At 39.9% G+C, this 20418-nt stretch overlaps 1 protein-coding gene across 2 annotated transcripts; it reads left to right on the top strand.

Moving 5' to 3' along the window:
* The first annotated feature begins 10556 nt into the window (after positions 1-10556).
* On the top strand, positions 10557-19594 carry osgin2 (oxidative stress induced growth inhibitor family member 2). 2 transcript variants are annotated; one of them, XM_052144482.1, is made up of 6 exons: positions 10557-10746; positions 15644-15739; positions 15954-16090; positions 16221-16412; positions 16609-16700; positions 16907-19594. In XM_052144482.1, the coding sequence occupies exons 2-6, from the start codon at positions 15673-15675 to the stop codon at positions 18192-18194; spliced, it is 1776 nt and encodes a 591-aa protein (XP_052000442.1). In that variant the 5' UTR covers positions 10557-10746; positions 15644-15672; the 3' UTR covers positions 18195-19594. The 2 variants fall into 2 exon arrangements, with proteins under 2 accessions (XP_052000442.1, XP_052000441.1); XM_052144481.1 differs by lacking the exon at positions 10557-10746 and having other exon boundaries at positions 15630-15739.
* The last annotated feature ends 824 nt before the right edge of the window (positions 19595-20418 follow it).

Here is a 20418-nt window from a genome sequence, read left to right on the forward strand (position 1 = left end):
ATACTGGAGTAGACCCAGTGACTGTTTTGTATGCCAGCATCAAAGCCTTGAATTTAATAAGTGCATCAACAAAGAGTGGTGTAACATGTGCTCTCTTTGGTTCATTAAAGACCAGACATGCTGCTGCATTCTGGATAATTTGCAGAGGTCTAATTGCACATGCAGGGAGGCCTGCAATAAGAGAGTTACAGTAGTCCAGTCTAGTTATGACAATTGACTGAACAAACAGTTGTGTGGCATGTTCAGAGAGGAAGTGTCTTATCTTCCTGATATTGTAGAGTATAAATCTACATGATCTTGCAGTCTTTGAGATGTGGTCTGTGAAATGTAGCTTGTTATCAATGGTTACCCCTAGATTTCTGACCATTTTAGAAGGTGATACTGTAGTTGTACCCAGCTGCATGGTGATGTTGTGTTCAACAGCAGGGTTGGCTGGAAAGACAACAAGTTCTGTCTTGGCTGGGTTGAGTTGTAGGTGATGATCCTTCATCCAGTCTGAGATGTCTGCCAGGCAGGCAGCAATTCAAGCAGTCACTGTGGTGTCGTTGGGCTGGAAAGACAAGTAGAGTTGCGTGTCATCAGCATAGCAGTGGTAAGAGAAACCATGTGACTGAATGATGTTGTGTACATAGAGAAAAGAAGTGGTCCAAGCACTGATCCCTGAGGTACCCCAGTAAGTAATTGAAGTGGCTTGGATACCTCACCTCTCCAGGCTGCCTTGAAGGACCTACCTGAGAGATCTACCTGAGAGGAGTTAAACCAGTCAAGCACAGTTCCTGTGATACACAGAGTAGAGGGGGTTGAGAGTAGGATCTGATGGTTGACTGTGTCAAACACTCCAGAAAGATCCAGCAGAATCAGAAGGGATGATCTGGATTCAGCTTTCGTCTGTCTCAGTGACCCAGTGACAGACAGCAGGGCAGTCTCGGCGGAGTGTCCACTTTAGAATCCTGACTGATTGTCATCCAGCAGCTTATTCTGTGAGAGATGGGCAGAAATTTTATTGAAAACTGCCCTTTCAAGTGTTTTATATCAATTTAAATAAATCTACTCCCCTAGGTTATTGTTATAAACATGACCCTCGTCTGAAGGGTCAAGGAGGAGGTGTTGCTACAATTTACAGTGAAGATTTTGGTGTTACTCAGAGGACAGGATGGAAATGTAAGTCTTTTGAACTAATAGAGCTTAATGTGACCGTCAGATATAGATATAAATAAGAAAAACTAATCTTTTACCCTTGCTATCATCCAGGCCTTATTCTGATTTCCTTGGTGATCAAACATTTTTTAGATCTTGTAGTTACATGATAATGAAAATGACACATTGGGATTAGCATTTATCGATATTCTCAACTCTCTTGGAGTCAGACTAAATGTAACAGGACCAACTAGTGGCCATTATCATACACTAGACTTAATTCTGTCATATGGAGTTGATGTTGATAATATAGAAATTCTACCACAGAGCGATGACATCTCGGATCATCACCTCATCTACTGTATGCTGCGATCATCTAATGTTACTCAATCTAAACCATGCTATTGTTCAAGGAAGAACTATTCTTTCAACCATTAACCAGTTAAAATCCACGATCCCGGATCCGTTATTTAAAATGACGTCAGTAATAATGTACTTCAAATTTTAAATGTTTGTGGAGTTGTTATGAGCTCATATTTGGTACCATTTGAAAGCTTAGAATGTCTACTTTCTTGAGATATGCATCACTTTGGCATTTGTTTTACACTAAGTAACTTATTTACAATAAATTACATAGTTCCACCCATCAAAAGTAGCGTCATAATTATGTGCATTTTTGAAAACGCATATTTCTCATATCGCTCAAATATGACGCACATGTACAAACCATGTATCAAATGAAAGCTCTCATTGCCAGTAAGAAGTTCCAATAAGTCTTTTTATTGAGGTATAATCACATATCTAATACACTTCGAATGAATCATGAGGTATACAATCAACATTTGTAAACATACAAGTGAAATTATTGAATATTTGCCGTGCTACTCGCACTAGACAGCACAGTTAGCCACAAATGCTACATCATCCTTTACCTTAGGTTATTGTCTGCAAAATGAGCCATTTTTCAGTGTTTTCTGTGGTTGCGTGCCCAAGTAATCCCTCGATATGTCACGCGAGTGCAGAAACACCACAAAGTAATGTTATATGATATTCAACAATCCAGGAAAATATGTAAACATCCGATCCGGATAAAGCATATATTGCCGTAAAGCTTAGACCCTCCGCTTTCCGGCAATGTCTCTCAAGATCAAATAGACCAATCAGGGGCTGTGATATTGCATCCTGACTGTGAAGAGATCACTAGGTAGGCGACGTGCGCAAAACACACAGACGCGTCTCACCAGACACCTGAGCGCACGGATTTATTTGTTAGCTCCAGAAATGGCATCAGGAAAGGGAAAACAGCCACAGAAGAAGGTTTTTGTTGGCGTGGAGGCTGTTTTAGAAGAGATCGATCGTTTCACTGACACAGATCCAGAAAGCGATGCGAGCTTTGACTCGGTGCGCGAAGCAACTTTCATTGATGGAATGGATCCTGACGTGGATAAGTAAGTACATACTTCTAAGCTTACCAAATACAAACTGAAATGTTCTGTGATAGTGTTTATAGACTTACAAAAATGTTTTGTGAAGTTATTATTTGTATTATATGTATTATTGTGGTGGTGTGTGCAGTACCAATGTGCGTTCTCCAATGCGCAAATGGCTGTGTTAGTGGTCCGTGTTTATCGTAACGAATAAACAATAAACGGACGTGAGTATTCAGATATTTACAAGTTTATTATTTTGTGTTACAGTGTAAGTTCATCTGATGATGAATGGATTCCTCCTAGTCACGCAGCGAGGCCACGTCACTCTTCTTTGTCCTCAAACACACCTGGGCACCCAACCCCCACTCCCACCCCCAGAGCCAGAGGCCGAGGCCGAGCTAGAGGCAGAGCTGGGACTTCACAATGTGTGAGTGCTCAGCCATCTTCAAATGAAGAAAGCTGGCACACTGAAACGGACGCAGACGAGGACCCAGTTTTGTTCCATTTTGCTCCAAAGCGACCACCAGGACCTCAGCTCATCAGGAATGCTATGTATTCACCACTTGAGCTTTTCCAGTTATTTTTTACCACATCTGTTATTAACACAATAATAGGAAACACAAATGCCTATGCTGCAAAGAGGGCTGAGTCGGGTAAGAAATTCACATGGATACCGCTTGTTGTGAAAGACTTTTTGTGCTACATGGGCATTTTGATTTATATGGGACTGATAAATGCAAAGACTTTGGTGGATTACTGGTCAACAAAGGACATTTATAGTTTTCCCTTTCCTCGTTATGCAATGTCCAGATCCCATTTTCTAAGCATTTCTTGGAACCTTCATCTCTGTGATCTAAAAGAAGATGAAGATAACACAAGAAAAAGGGAAGCCCTGGCTATGACAGACTGTTCAAAATAAAACCCCTCTATGGCAGCATTGTTTCTGCGTGCAAGACATATTTTCAACCACATAGGCAACTAGCAGTGGATGAACGTATGGTTGCATCAAGGGCAAGAATTGGGCTGAAACAATATATGAAGGACAAGCCCACAAAATGGGGCTACAAATTCTTTGTCCTTGCTGATTCATTGTCTGCATACACCTGGAACTTTTTTGTGTATGAGGGCAAATCCGAAAACACAGGTAAAGGCCTCAGCTATGAATCGGTCATTCAGCTTTTAGATTTTAGTCTGCATGGACAGGGCTATCACATTTTTATGGACAATTTTTATTCTAGCCCAACTCTATTCCTGGATTTACTGTCCAAACAGACTCTAGCTTGTGGCACCATACGGACTAATAGAATAGGCTTTCCGAAAACCAAAATCAACGACCTCAGCGGGAAGGCCAAAAGAGGAGAAATTCGTTGGATCAGAAATGGAAAGGTCCTGTTTGTGAAATGGATGGACACTAGAGAAGTGACAATGTGTTCAACTATACACAAAGCTTACAGCAATGACAGGGTAAACCGACGTGTGAAGAGTGCTGACGGTGTCTGGAGAAGAGAGGGCATCCCGATTCCACAAGCAGTGCTCGAGTACAATAAATACATGGGCGGTGTTGATCTTTCCAATGCACTTATTGGATATTACAATGTTTTGCATAAAACGAAGAAATGGTACAAAACACTTTTTTTCCATTTCATTGACATTGCTGTTGTGAACAGCTTTATTCTGCACAGTGAACAGTCCAAAGCTCAGAATAAGACCCCTCTGACCCAGAAAATGTTCAGAGAACAACTTGTTTCTGAGCTTTTCAAGGATTCCACAGTGCCAACAACATCAGCTGCCAGCTCAAGTACATCAACCAAAACATGCCTTCCCGAATATTTTGCAAGTGATGCTACTGCTGCGAGAAGAATCTGCGTGATGTGCAAACTAGAGGACAAGAAAATGAAGACTCCGATCTTCTGCCTGAAGTGCAAAGTTGCACTGTGCATGGTGTCAACCAGGAATTGCTTCAAGCGCTGGCACACTGAGGGACACAGCATGTAGGCCTAAATCTATGTAGTCCAGAAGTTTGGATCTTTTCTTCACTTTTTGTTGAAATTTGTATTTTATTGACAAGAAGTGCATTTTATTTATTTTATTTTTAGGAAAATATTTTCAGTTTATTTATTTTGCAAAATACTTTTTTATACAATTGTGCAATTATATTTTATTTGACAAGAAGGTCATTGTTTTATTGTTATTTCGTTAGTTTAATTTTTAGATTATCAGGCAAATGTATGCACTTTATTTATTTTTCAAAACTCTTTTTTTTATTCAGTTTTTATTTATTTTTTGAATATTGCACTTTATATACCTCTGCACATTTTCTTTTCAAATTATTATTATGCAAAAGATGTTTGATTATTTGCAAATAAAAGGTAAAAACTACTAATGGGTCTCATTGCTTTCTTTGAAACATGATTACAAGTCCTTGATGGTAATGTGCTTTGCAATGTCTTGATTTTGCACTTTTGACAGGTGGGGAACTTGGTGACTTGAATGACAAAAAAAAGGTATTTTACCACCCTTCGGGTGCTTTAGAATAACTCTTCCTTACAATATGATAGAGACATAATTCTTTTTTCCAGTGTTTGCTGACATATGCTGGAATCAAACAAAACTGTCTGCATATTGCTAGAGTACACAGGGCCTGAGATATACACTTGCAAATATGAATTTATAACCTAAAAATCAAAAAGCGTCTTTTTTTGTTTTTGTTTATTATAACACAGACAACATATACTATAATATTTACCACTTTTAACAGTGTTTTATGTAATGACAAAGGGTTTTCTGTAAAATTACACTGGGATTTTGCATTTATAGCACTGTATATGGGTATGGGGAGACTAGATTTGGGTAGGCGGAAATTACACCAAAAAAAGGTAATATTCCTCCCTTCAGATACATTTAAATAGATATTAAAAAAAACATGATACAGACAAAATTCCTTTTTCAGTTATTTGCAGACATCTAGTGGAAACAGCCAAAACTGTCTGCATGCTGCTAGGGCAAACAGGGCTTGAGTTATACACTTTCAAAAATGAATTTATATAAAAAAAAATCAAAAAGCGCCTCTTTTTTTTAGGAGGGTTATTACTGTTCAGACAACATATATTTAATTTGTTTTAATTTTTAGCAGTGTTTTATGCAACTTCAAAGGGTTTCCTGTAAAATGACACCAAAACTGTGTATTTAGGCCAAAGTATGTGGGAATGGGAAGCTTTTTAATTTGGGTAGGCCAAATCCAGGCGGAAATCCTCAAAAATGGCAAGGATCTTAAGAGGGAGATAGCTTCACTAATTATCTTCCAGATCTATCTCATACACTCAGTAAACCCCAAAGCCTAGAAGAACTTGATGAAATAACAGATAAGATGAAAAATATAAATGCAGTCACCTCTAGCACTCTTGATAGACCCCCTTCTATTAAAGAAAATTTAAGAAAAAAGACTTGCACCATGGTAAAATGACCACACTCATGCTCTCAAGAGAGCAGCTCGGAAAATTGAGCGCAAGTGGAAGAATACAAAATTAGAGGTATTTTGCAGTGCATGGAAGGATAGTGTCTGTAGCTACATACAGGCACTAAAAGCTGCCAGGTCAGCATATTTTAGCAAACTCATAGAAAATAACCACAACAATCCTAGGTGTTTATTCAGTACTGTGGCTAAATTGGTTGATATTCCTTCACAGCACAAGAGTATTGACTTCATAAATATCTTTACTGATCAAATTGAAATAATCAGAAATAAAAATGGAATTATGCAGTCATCTGTCACAGTACCTCAGAAAACAGTGTCTCATAATTTTCCTCACGTGCAACTTCAATCCTTTGCTGTCAAAACGTATCGAAACATCAAAAGCCACAACATGTTTGCTAGATCTAATACCAACCAAGCTCTTAAAAGAGGTATTCCCTGTTATCTCAGAGCCTCTTCATAATATTATTAACTCCTCACTATCCTTAGGACATGTCCCAATAAACTTGCAGTTATGGCAGTTATCAAACCACTTATTAAGAAGCCACAAGAAGCCAACTGGCTGATTATAGACCAATTTCAAATCTCCCGTTTATGTCGAAAATTCTAGAAAATGTAGTATCCTCCCAAATGTGTTCATATCTACAGAAAAATAGTATATATGAACAATTTCAGTCAGGATCTAGGCCTTATCACAGTACAGAGACTACACTTATCAGAGTTACAAATTACTTGCTCTTATCATCTGATCACGGCTGCATTTATCTTCTAGTGCTTTTAGATCTTATTGCTGCATTCAATATGATATATCACAGCATTCTATTCATTTGTGGGGTTGCATTAGCTTGGTTTAGGTCTTATTTAGCAGACCGCTACCACTTTGTCTATGTAAATGAGGAATTGTAAAACCAAACAAAAGTAAAGTATGGAGTGCCACAGGTATCAGATTTAGGGCCTCTGCTTTTCTCCTTGTATATGCTTCCCCTGGGAGATATTATCAGGAATCATGGAATAAGTTTCCACAGTTATGACAACACAACCAAACTTTATATTTCTTCAAAACCTGATGAGATTTCTCAATTCTCCAAATTAGCAGAGTGAATCAATTAAATTAAATCGGATGGCCAGAAATGTCCTTCTACTCAATTTTGACAAAACAGAGGTACTAATTATTGGACCAAAAACCTCTAAAAAATAAACCGCTAAAATATAATTTGACTCTCGATGGATGAACTGTTAAATCATCTTCAGCCGCGAAGAACGTAGGTGTTATATTTGATACCAATCTGTCCTTTGAAAATCTAATTACCAATGTTTGTAGAACAGCATTCTTCCACTTGCTAAATTAAGACACATGCTCTCTTTTGCTTATTCCGAAAAACGAATTAATGCATTCATGACCTTTTATGTACTAGTACTTATATTTAAAGTGCAATATCGGTCAATGTAGCTAGCCGTTCTAAAAAAAAAAATTTTTTTGAAATAAATAAATTATTTAAAGTATTTGTAATGAATAACCAAAGCAGTGGGTGTGGGAAAAGTTCGGAGAAGCCATGGAGAAGGACTTTCGGTCCACACTAAAGTGCTTCTGGAAAACCATCCGCCACCTCAGGAGGGGGAAATGGGGAACCATCCAAGCTATATACAGCAAAGATGGGATGCTGTTGACCTCAACCAAGGAGGTTATTGGGCTGTGGAAGGAACATTTTGAAGAACTCCTAAAAACCAACACACCCTCTATGCTAGAGGCAGAGCCGGAGGCTGATGGGGATCAGATTCAATTTCCCTGGGGGAGGTCACTGAGGTAGTCAAACAACTCCGCAGTGGCAAAGCCCCGGGGATTGATGAGATCTGACCAGAAATGCTGAAAGCTTTGGATGTGGAGGGGGTGTCATGGATAACATGCCTCTTCAACATTGCACGGAAGTCTGGGACAGTGCCCAAGGAGTGACAGAACAGGTTGGTGGATCCCCTCTTCAAAAAGGGGGACCAGAGAGTGTGTGCCATCTACAGGGGTATCACACTTCTCAGCCTCCCTGGTAAAGTTTACTCCAAGGTGCTGGAAAGGAGGGTTTGGCTGATTGTTGTACCTCGGATTGAAGAGGAACAATGCGGGTTCCGTCCTGGCCATGGAATGACGGACCAGATCTTTACTCTCGCAAGGATCCTGGAGGGGGCCTGGGAGAATGCCCATCCGGTCTACATGTGTTTTGTTGATCTGGAGAAGGCATATGACCGGGTTCCCTGGGATATACTGTGGGAGGTGCTGCGGGAGTACGGGGTGGGGTGTCCCTTCTTAGGGCGATCTAATCCCTGTATGTCCAAAGTGAGAGCTGTGTCTGTGTCCTCGGCACAAAGTCGAGTTCGTTCCATGTGGGGGTTGGTCTCTGCCAGGGCTGCACTTTGTCACCAATCATGTTTGTGATATTCATGGACAGGATATCGAGGCGTAGTCGGGGTGGGGAAGGGGTGTGGTTTGGTGGGCTGGGAATCTCATCGCTGCTTTTTGCAGATGATGTGGTTTTCATGTCATCATCGTTCCATGACCTTCAGCTCTCACTGGATCGCTTGGCAGTCGAGTGTGAAGTGGCTGGGATGAGGATTAGCACCTCTAAATCTGAGGATGGAGTGTGTATTCCGGGTAGGGAAGGAGGTATTGCCCCAAGTGAAGGAGTTCAAATACCTTGGGGTCTTGTTCACGAGTGAGAGGACAATGGAGCGGGAGATTGGCCGGAGAATCGGGGCAGTGGGGGCAGTATTGCACTCACTATATCGCACCGTTGTCACAAAAAGAGTGCTGAGACAGAAGATCAATTTTCATTCCTACCCTCACCTGTGATCATGGCTGGGTCATGACCGAAAGAACTAGGTTGCGAGTACAAACGGCCAAAATGGGTTTCCTCAGAAGAGTGGCGTGCTTCTCCCTTAGGGATAGGATGAGGAGCTCAGTCATCCGTGAGGTGCTCAGAATAGAGCCGCTGCTCCTTTGCGTCGAAAGGAGCCAGTTGAGGTGGTTTGGGCGCCTCCCTAGGGAGAAGTTTCAGGCATGTCCAGTTGAGAGGAGGCCTTGGGGAAGACCCAGGACTAGGTGGAGAGATTACATCTCCACACTGGCGTGGGAACACCTCAGGGTCCCCCAGTCAGAGCTGGTTAATGTGGCTCGGGATAGGGAAGTTTGGGGCCCCCTGCTGGAGCTGCTGACCCCGCAACCCGACTTCAGACAAGCGGTTGAAGATGGATGGATGAATTTTTTATGAAAAATAGTAGCCTAAACACATTTAGAAACTTTAACTACAACTGCAAAGGTTGAAATAAAAATAATTTCTAATAAATACTGTCTAATAGATTTAATTGGAAACTATGACATTTTTGACAAAATACTGTATCACAGTCACTGTAAAATCATGACACATTTTTGTAAGGGTGATGAATCTGGGTGATTTGAAAAGTCTTTATTTTGGCACATCCTTCTGAGAGGCTATCTACTGTTTGAGAGGTTTGACTTCCTCCATACAGCTTTAAACTAGAAAATTCTAACCAATTGAAATAGGTTGCATCAGTTGTGTGGTCTGCGCTGCGATATCGAGGGAAGCATGATTGATGCGCACATACTCCAGAGATACAGTAGATTAGAGCAGAGTAGATTATTGGTGCGAGGTTCTGTGATGGCTCACGCCACACTCACGTGAAAACATGGCTTCAATTGTTGCGTGAAAATTTTGCGTTGCAGATGAAATGCATATTTAGGGCAAATAAAGCACAGAGCGCGAGATTATCATTAAATTTGCCTCAGTGGTCCGAAAATTTTGCTTGGGTAACCACCAAAACCATATCAATGCAGGGAGAATTCTGGCATTGTACTTTCCCAGCTGACTGTGACCCTATCCAAACAGACCTGAGATCCACCAGTTGAGAAACACTGCTTTAAGATTTTGTCAGTTTACATAATTTCTATTTACATAATTTCTATTTATTTATTGATTTTGTTAGAATTTTTATTTGATTTATTATAGCAAGTAATATTATTAGAATACAGCATATTGACTTATTTATTTATTATTTTAAATAATATCGAGGCCCCCTTGAAGTTTGCTAAGGCCCCTTAACAGTCCACTGGTTAAAAAATGATCCCAAATATAAAAACTACTTTAAAGCATATACTCTTTCCATAGACTATTCCATTTCCCCCCACAACATTTAATGTTTTTTTTTTTTTTTTTTTTTTTTTTAACAAACCAAGTCTTTCAAAACTTGTGCGAGTAAGCAAATCAATTGAGAAAAATCAGACAGTCCAGTTTTCTTTTTCTTTTTTTTTTTTAACTGATGCCATGTGCGCACAGCAGACTCTGCGAATCTGGGCTCGCTCTTCATGCCTGCTGGTGCAGAACGAGGTGCAGATGATGCTGGTTGCGACTGACGCCTCACAACTTCACCCAGGACTCAGAGGCTGCTCGTCTGGAGCAATACATATTATCCAACGATGTGGTACGTCGGTTTAATTCTGTTCAGGTATCACTCATCATTACGGTAGTTATTCAGGTCTGAAATACAGCATCTTTAAAGTTCACTTGTCCGTGTCATCTTGTGACTCGGCTTGGATCCTCCCACTAGGGATACGGACTATTTATACTGCTCACAGCATCCCGAGCCTTCTAGAGACACGCAAATCTGAAAAGCAGAGAATCTGAAGAGATTTTTCACTTAGAGGTAAGAAAATCTGGAGTCACTATAAATCTTTTTATTACCATTCCAAATACAATTTAGATGTGACCTTAATTATGCAATGTTCATAACGCGCCTCATTTTCGGTTATTTCCACCCAACCTGTGCTGTCGGCTAATATTCCACTAAGAATGTAGCCTATTCGTTATAAAACTTATCTTGGTTGTACTCCCCGGCGCATAAAGTTACTGTCAGACCGTGGTGTAGATGTTCCTTTCCATACATAATGAAGTTGGACAGTTTATTAGAGCGGGTTGATGTTGCCTTTAACAAAATGTGCCTGTGAAGTCGTTTCATATTGAAATTAATGTAGGCAACATGCTCTTAAATCTCATTGGCAATAAAGACAAATACAGAGACAGTTTAAAAGGCAAGTTATGAAATGATGACGATGTTAGCGCGTAATCGCTGTGCATTTTACAATTTAAAAAATTCAGAGCAAGTAATAAAATGAAAACATTGTCACTCCATAAGACAATATTTGACATTAGTAAACACTTTTTAAATAATATATATATTTAAAACATTACATTTTCCGGAGTAATGTGCACATCTAGCATTTTCTTTTACTCAACCATCAGACATGTGCTCTCACAGACTTGTGGATGTGTGTATACACACTCACATACCTTCCAGTATGAGCTTCAGTTTGCAAGGATTAAATACAAACGCACTGCTAGCCCAGTGTGCACAACAAGTAGATGACAGGACCATCTGATAAAAATGGGACAACTCCACTCATTTTAATGTACTGATTCCTGGATGACATAAATAGCATGTCTATCATGCAAATAATAGATTTTCAAAAATATTTGTTTTATTGATACCACCATTTAAACCATTACATTTATACCACAGTAAGGATCCATCCATTGTGCTTTGCTAGCCTCTGTTGAATATTTGTTTTGAAAACGGGACACATGAGTGGGAAAAACATGGGACTGGTCAGCCCATGTGAGTACCCTTTTGTAAAAGTAGTAAGGAAACTGCTAAATGGGGCAGTGGGGTGGAAATGTCAGTTCCAAACCCTGCCAACCCTCGCTCCACCACTTACACACCCCTGTCCCACCATCCTTACCCATGGTTTTGCCTGGAATCCTTTACACACTCTCTGAAAAGAGTAAACAATCAGGGTCAAAGAAAAACAGGTTGTGATGGGTGGCTGCGATGGACTGTCAGCATGCCATGCCCACTTCTATTTTGTGAAATCATAACATGGGCAATGCGGATTACATGCCAAACTGAAGTGTAATCAGGGGGATTTACACCAAGGCTGAGATAATGAGTGTGGTCAGATAACAGTGCCTCACTCCATAAAATTATTATCATTTGCTTTTGTCAGGAAGCATTGACAGCATTAGCTTAGGGGGGTAGTGTCCAAGCAAGGCCATCTTTGTGTATGTAGTTTGTGCCTTTGTTTATTTTTTTTTGTACTTAAAATTATCTTCTGCACATGAGATATGACAACAGGATGTGAGAAATGACTGTTAGTTTGGTTCCCCTGTAAAAAAAAAAAAAAAAAGTCATGTAAGAAAATTAATGGACTTAATTTATTTTAAAGGGGTCATGACATGAGAAACCAAATTTGCCTTGATCTTTTGGTATATAAGAGGTCTTTGTATCATTAAAACGTCCTGCAAGTTTAATATTTTAAGACGGCCTCCCCATTCTAAACGAATCATTTTATTTAATCAAGCTCAAAATACAGCTCGTTCTGGATTCATGGTTAGAAGTGACGTGTCGGTTAGAAGTGACGTAACAGCGTTTGCATATGACCGCCTCCAGCACAAGATAACTACGCTTTAAGCGCAAGACTACGCTCATTTCGTATCGCCGTGCGCCTCACAAGTGTTCAGTCGATGGACAGCGAGCTCTGACAGAGACTACTTGTGCACAGGAAAATTACGATGCCACACAGATGTGCTGTTCCTGGCTGTGGTCAAACAAAACCTCTGAATAAGCTGCCGAAAGATCCAGACGTCAGGGAAAAATGGATGCAGTTTATTTTTTGCGGACGACCCAGTCACGGCAGTGTTAACTTAAGCGTTTGTTCTGTACATTTTAAGGATGACTGTTTTGAGAACAAATCTCAATATGATGCTGGCTTTGCCAGAAAACTGTTGCTCAAAGATAAGTCCGTGCCGACTATTCTGGGAACAACGACGACGCAAACTGTAAGTAATCTATTTTAAACTTTAAACTACTTTTTAAAGCGCAATTTCATTCATTATGAATAATCACAGTGTTTTTACTTAGTTTACTTGCATATTGTTCTGGCTGGGGGCGTCAATAATTGATACATAGGCACTGACGTTAGCCAATCATAACAGTGGGCGTTAACACTGAAGTCTTAAATGGAAAACGCCCCCAAAACAGACTGTTTGAATCAGAGGATGAGAAACAGGGTGGGAAAAGGTCATAAATCACTAGATTTTAAAAGTTTTTCTTAAAAAAAAATATATTAATACTATAATTGCACCTAAGGGAACATAATAATACAATAAAAAAAACCATGTCATGACCCCTTTAAATGTCAGTAACCTAAGCAACATAGCTAAGTACAATTTAAATAGCCAGGACCCCATCTAAAGCCTAAAACTGAATTAACATGTAGCTTATATTTAGCTAAATTCTGTTACAATTTGTTAAGTAACAGAGATACTTTTTAAGATTTTACAGGATATCACACAACCTACTGTATAGTAAAATATCTTATATTATACAGTATTATACAATTTCAAGTATTTAGTGCAGGTAATAATAATGTAAACATTGCCACAACAAAGGCCAATTTATAAATTGTAAGGACTTTCATACAAAAGACAGAATTAGCTAACATATATACATAGCATTTATGTAACATGCAAAGCTGGTGCAGCCAACACTTATTTTAGGGCATTTTCAGACCTGTAGTTTGTTTGATTTATTCCGAAACAAGGTATAACATTTTTACAATGTTGCATTTTCCTCTTGTTTTGGTTCGCTTTCACAAGGCAACTTTTCAAAACGGACCAATATTGTGTCAATAAAAGTCATATGTAAGCAAACTATCCCCTTATTGGTCAGAATGTTTGCGAGCTGTTCCAGGATTTAGTGCATCCACTGATGTTAATGATGTTTTCCTAACTGTGTTCTGCCACTATCCGAGAGAAGTGATTGTCCTAAAGTTATCATAGGACTTATAAAATAGCTCTTATTTTAAACATGCAACTACACTGATCACCCACAACATTAAAACCACCTTCCTAATATCGAATAGGTCCCTCTCGTGCCACCAAAACAGCTCTGACCTGTCGAGGCATGGAATCCACAAGACCTCTGGAGGTGTCCTGTGGTATCTGGCACCAAGACATTAGCAGCAGATCCTTTAAATCCTGTAAGTTGTGAAGTGGGGCCTCCATGGATCTGACTTCTTGGTCCAGCACATCCCATAGATGCTAAATCGGATTGAGATCTGGGGAATTTGGAGGCCAAGTCAACAAACTGAACTCTTTGTCATGTTCATCAAACCATTCCTAAGCAATTGTTGCAGTTTGGCAGGGCACATTATCCTGCTGAAAGAGGCCTCTGCCATCAGGGAATATCGTTGCTATGAAGGGTTGTATGTGGTCTGCAACAATTTTTAGGTAGGTGGTGCGTGTCAAAGTAACATCCACATGGTTTCCACATGGCACATGGCATCCACAAGGTTTCCCAGCAGAACATCGCCAAGAGCATCACACTGTCTCCGCCGGCCTGCCTTCTTTGCATGGTGCATCCTGCTGCCATCTTTTACCCAGGTAAACGATGCAAACGCACCCGGCCGTCCATATGATCTAAAAAAAAAAAACAGGATTCATCAGACCAGGCCACCTTCTTCCATTGCTCCATGCCCATTTCTGACTCCCACATGCCCATTGTAGTTGCTTTTGGCAGCGGACAGGGGTCAATGTGGGCTCTCTGACAGCCTGCGGCTATGCAGCCCCATACACAGCAAGCTGCGATGCACTGTGTGTACTGACACCTTTCTAACTTGTCCAACATAAAAAAAATGTACAGCATTTTGTGCTACAGTAGCTCTTCTGTGGGATCAGACCAGACGGGTTAGCTTTCACTCCCCAGGTGCATCAATGAGCCTTGGGCACCCATGACCCTGTCGCCGGTTCACCGATTTTCCTACCTTGGACCACTTTTTGTATGTACTAACCACTGCATACCGAGAAAACCCCACAAGACCTGACATTTTGGAGATGCTCTGATCCAGTTGTCTAGCCATCACAATTTGGCCCCTGTCAGACACTGAGATCCTTATGGTTGCCCATTTTTCCTGCTTTCAACACATGAAATTCTAGAACTGACTGTTCACTTGCTGCCCCTTGACAGGTGCCATTGTAACGAGATAATAAATGTTATTCACTTAATCTGTCAGGGGTTTTAATGTTGTGGCTGATCAGTGTATATCTAATATAGTCACCAATAGGCTATATATGCATTTTGATAATGAATTACAGTGAAGCGCTGACCTACAGATGTCTTCTCCAAAGTTCCATCAGGTACGCTCATGGTTTTTAAAGGGATATTGTTTGGTTCGTTGGTCCATTGGGTCGGATTTCATTCTCACCACAAGTGAACCACACCAGGGTTTGTTTGCAATCGGATGAGGTGGTCTTGGACTGATTGTTTTGGTGAGGATCTGAGTGTGATTGCCATGTTCATATACAGTATGCCTAAACAAACTAAACTAAGGTAGAAAACGCACCAGGTTCTGAAACAAATGCTTCAAATGAGCCAGGTGTGAAAACGGCCTGACAGATGTGTCTTTTGTCTTTAACAGTGCCAGCTCAGATTCTGGCTGCTACCAGGCCTTATGTCGATTGACAGATGTGTCTTTTGTCTTTAACAGTGCCAGCTCAGATTCTGGCTGCTACCATAATGCCCCTGCTGGAAGAAAGTTCCCTTCCGAGGGACTATACTCGAACTGTGCCAGTTGTCATCATTGGTGAGTCATCAATGACCAAACATGTTATCAGATTCACCATAATTGCAAAACAGGTGTTCATAGCATCTATACCCATCCTGATGGCTCTTAATTTGTACATATGTAAGGGGCATATATATTATTATTCATCATCACATATAAAAAATGCTATCCATTTACAAATAGTTACTGTAACAATACCAAAGTTACTATCTCTCCCCTCACCACTTTGCAGGTAATGGTCCCTCTGGTATATGCTTGTCATACCTTCTGAGTGGATATACTCCTTATTTGGATCCAGTGGCTGTGCACCCAAACCCCATCCTCTTTCGTAAACTTCAAGAATCCAAGCAGCTTCCCATAACTGAACAGGTAATAAGGGATAAGTGCCTTACAAGTAGACATACATTTTGTGAAGTTTTTATAACAAAATTGAACGATCCTGAAAATGTTACACAGTCAAATTAGCAATAAATTAGTTGTCCGGTGTGTCTACATGCAGAATTTGGAGCAACTCTCTGAGGGTTTAGAGGGGCGTTCAGGAAACACTTTGGCTGTGCTTTTCGACACACTCCTTCATCCAAATGCAGATCTGGGCTTTGAGTTCCCGTCTGTACTGCAGTGGAGACTGGAAAAGAAACACCACATTCCTCATCTGGTTTTGGGCAAAGCCACACATGGTGGTGCCTGGCACGTGAGTGACTTTTCTGGCATGGTATGGCCTATGATACTTTCTGAACTTATAACTCTCAGCCTTCAGAGCTGAAAAGACAGTTTCATTATTAAAAAGAAAATCTTTTCAAACTACCAGTTAGCTGAGACAAATAGTGTTAATGTTTGCAAAAAAAAAATACTTATTAACAAAGTCTTCTCTCTCTCTGGTCTCCAAGGCAATGGACGGTTCAATGCTGACAATTAGTCTTGGGATATGGATGGAGTTACCAGGTGTTAACTACAGAGATTTATCCCCTGGCAAGAGGAGGTATGTACTATGGATGATAACTGCATACATGATGAAGACATTTTCCATTAAGGCATGTCTCAAGTGTCTTTACACAAAGGATATTTAGAAAATGTATGGGTTACTTTCAAACAGAAAACCAAGGAATATCATCCAATTTTTCAAACATGTCAGGAGGTTCTCATATTGATGGATTCCATGTGCATGTTTGTGGGATTTTCTAACAGGGGGGTATCCAATGATCGAGCCACTCCAGAGGAGATCTCTTCTTACTACAAAAACTATGTCAAGCTCATGGGCCTCCAGAAGAACTTTGTGGAAAATACCTATGTGACCTCTGTTCAGAAACTCCACCGCAGTCATGAAAACAGTTTTGGGAATGAAAAAGGCACTATAAATAGTCAGATCAATTGTGTGAAAAATGGGTTTGATTACTGCCATAAGAATGGCACTGAGAACGGTCAGAATGGAGTGGTGAACAGTTTTAGTAATGAGTTCAAAAATGGAATGGCGAATAATAGTAGAATGGGTGAGATTGAAGAGGAACAGGATGAAAATAAAAGAAGAAAAGAAGGAGTGAAAGAGAGTATTGGGGTTTCCCAAGGGCTTTCACAGGGACTCTGGGAGGTCAGGGGCTACCAACTGTTCCAAGGTGACACTCATGTCCCTTTTAGCCTATATGCTGAGAATGTTGTCTTGGCAACAGGGGCATCTGACATGCCAGCTCGATTAGGAGTAGAAGGGGAAGATCTTCCTTTCGTGTTTCACAACGTTCGTGACCTCAGTGTTGCTGTCAGCTGCCACGGCAGCCTGGGCCCTTTTTCTGAGCCTGTGCTGGTAGTGGGGGCAGGGCTTAGCGCAGCCGATGCAGTGCTGTGTGCTCTGAACCACGGTGTTTCTGTATTGCATGCCTTCCGTAAGCATGCCGATGACCCAGGTCTCATCTTCAAACAGCTGCCAAAAACACTTTACCCAGAATATCACAGAGTCTATCACATGATGTGCTCCCAGGCTTACCCAACATCACCTGTTACTAATCCCTCAGCCCCTAGTCCATCTCTGTTTCCAGATTACACCAGCTTCCCTGAGCATTGTGTGCTCTCTTTTCAGCCTGACATGCACTGTGTGATGAGGGGACCCAAAGGTGTTCTGAGAGCTTTCAAAGTCTCTATGGTGCTAGTTCTGATCGGCACCTATCCCAACCTATTTTATTTGAAGGAACAAGGGCAGTACCTCAGCTTGGATCCCAGTAGGCCAATCTCTTGCAGACAAAATCCCATTGACATAAATCCTTATACCTTTGAGTGCAATGCTGAGCCTGGGCTCTTTGCCATGGGTCCCCTTGTTGGTGACAACTTTGTACGCTTCTTGAAAGGTGGTGCTCTTGGTATTGCTAGCTGTCTGCTCAGGAGAATGAAACAGAGGATGAAGAAGAACAGGAAATTGATTGCCGAGGATGGAGGGTGTGGAGAACGGGAAAGAGAAGGCAGTGGGGGAGAAGGAGGATTTGTCTAATGGTCCTAGAGAAGGTCATGATGGGAGGAGCCTTGGGAAACATCTCCTTTTTATATGCATGCTGTGAATACATTTAATGTTCAACTTTCTTACCACATATAAAAGAAAGTACATTGTTAAAAATGAGCAGATGCTAGTAGACAAAATTGTGTCTTAGGCTGACTTCTTACAAAAAGGCTTTCACAGGTGAGGAATAGTGTGCCAATATTTTAAGTGTACATTTTTTATTCTACACGAAATTATGCTTTACCGCTTATTGTTGCATATACTGTAAGTTGCCTTGGTGTTACTTGTCATTAGTTATCTGCTCTTGCAGAAATTATATGATAGACAGCAAATTTAACATTCTTGATTACAGTGCATAAGTCAAGGAGGCTCAAGGCTAGGGTGTACTTTGCTTTTCCGCTTGCCACTACGTCTCGTGCATGGTCCGGTGTTTTAGCTTTTCAAAGTGGACTAGTTTGACCACAAGCCCCAATGGACAAGTTTGACACATGCACACTACCACTGATTTTTGATACTTTTAAGTATCACTCCAGGCACAAGCGCAGATGACATTCACAGACGTGTATATGTATGCAAAACTTGAAAAACTGGGTTGCGCATACTGTGCTGATGACAAAGTTTATGTCACATGCATTTAGTGTTTATTTTTACAGTTTCAGTTTTACTCTGATTAAAATGGCATATAATTTTAATCAATGAAAATTAAATCTTTTGGTTAATGATAATGTGAAGAATGTGTCAAAATGTAACAGACCAAACTAAAATTTCAAAACTTTTCTTATTGAAACGTATAAAACAAAAGATGGGCTACATACAAAATACTGTAAAACTGTCCTTGTGAAAACATGAGCTCCTGAAATACTAGCATGTAATGAATATACTGAATTATTAGGCTATCTACTCTTTAGAAGTTAGCTTACTCTGTATTCAGAATTCTTCTTGCTTTAGAGATTGTTATTAATGTTTTGTGTTTAGCCATTTTAGGATATTGCATTGCGTGTAGTGTGTTTTTTATGGCTACAGTATATTCCCAACACATGTTACGAATATTATGGTTAGCACGTAACTTAGTTCAAGTACACCTGTTCTGTTTACTCATTTCATTGTCTGTGCAGATTTTAATTTTAATATTACATAGGTTGTAAATTTAGTGATTAATCTCATATATATAAATAGAATGCGTTTGAGCCAGGTAAATAACCCTTTTTAAAGCGTTTAACTCTCGCGGCTCGAGAGGGGACTCCTCAACATACTGGATTATTGGATTTAAGGAACATTATCTAATATCTTCATCTATAAATAGATGTTTATTTTTGTTTATATCGCAGTATTATTTTTTCTTGTTTTTTTCGTCAACAGATTGCTTTAATAAAACTGTGTAATTATAGTCAAGATGCGTCTTTCTCGTATTCGTTAACGTTTTAACAAAATAAATAAACCTTCGTCAACTAACGTTTTCATCAGTGATTTCATTGACAAGTTTAACTGCGTGTATTGTCTGAGATGCAGCAGCATGTTTCATTCACACTAAGCTGCATAAGAATACCATATTTCTTATAGAACAGTAACTTTCAAAGTCCCCGTTTTTGCAGATTACAACTGCACAAAAAAGTATTACTGTGAAATACTAATGAACGCACAAGTGCTGCATATTAATATGCATACAATATAAAACATTTTTAAATATTCAGTTGGATATGTATCGTTATTTAGAAGAAATAATAGCACTTTAAATACAAGATGCAAGGAACACCCCTTTTACTTTTTCTTCACAAGCACCCAAGTATGCTAAACGGGCTCCTAAGATAATTGTGAACAGTAGACTGTGTGTTATAATGTAGAAGAACAGATGCAATGTGACACTACATTAATACTTTAGAGCTGTGTTATCCACAAGGCAGGTCTTTAAAGGGATTACTACTAAAAGACGAGGAAGAAAAGGGGAGGCCACATTGTAAGAGCTGTGTATATCTTAGTAGTTCACTTTTCCATAAAACAAGATTTAAACCTATCTTGTTCTTTCACCAGTGACCTAAATCAAAAATGAAGTTCCAAACCACAGAAAAGTCATTTATACAGTTGAAGTCAGAAGTTAACATACACTTAGTTTTAAGTAATTAAAAAAAAATATTTAACCACTCCACAGATTTCATATTAGCAAACTATATTTTTGGCAAGTCGATTGGGACATCTACTTTGTGCATAATATGGGTAATTT

Source organism: Xyrauchen texanus, chromosome 15 (assembly GCF_025860055.1).
Source record: "Xyrauchen texanus isolate HMW12.3.18 chromosome 15, RBS_HiC_50CHRs, whole genome shotgun sequence".
NCBI lineage: Eukaryota > Metazoa > Chordata > Actinopteri > Cypriniformes > Catostomidae > Xyrauchen > Xyrauchen texanus.

Bases quoted from the DNA above. Each gene is read 5' to 3' on its own strand.
- osgin2 (XM_052144482.1), top strand. From the start codon at position 15,673: ATGCCCCTGCTGGAAGAAAGTTCCCTTCCGAGGGACTATACTCGAACT. The intron at 15,740-15,953 runs GTGAGTCATCAA...ACCACTTTGCAG, and splicing joins TGTGCCAGTTGTCATCATTG to GTAATGGTCCCTCTGGTATA. The intron at 16,413-16,608 runs GTGAGTGACTTT...CTGGTCTCCAAG, and splicing joins CACATGGTGGTGCCTGGCAC to GCAATGGACGGTTCAATGCT.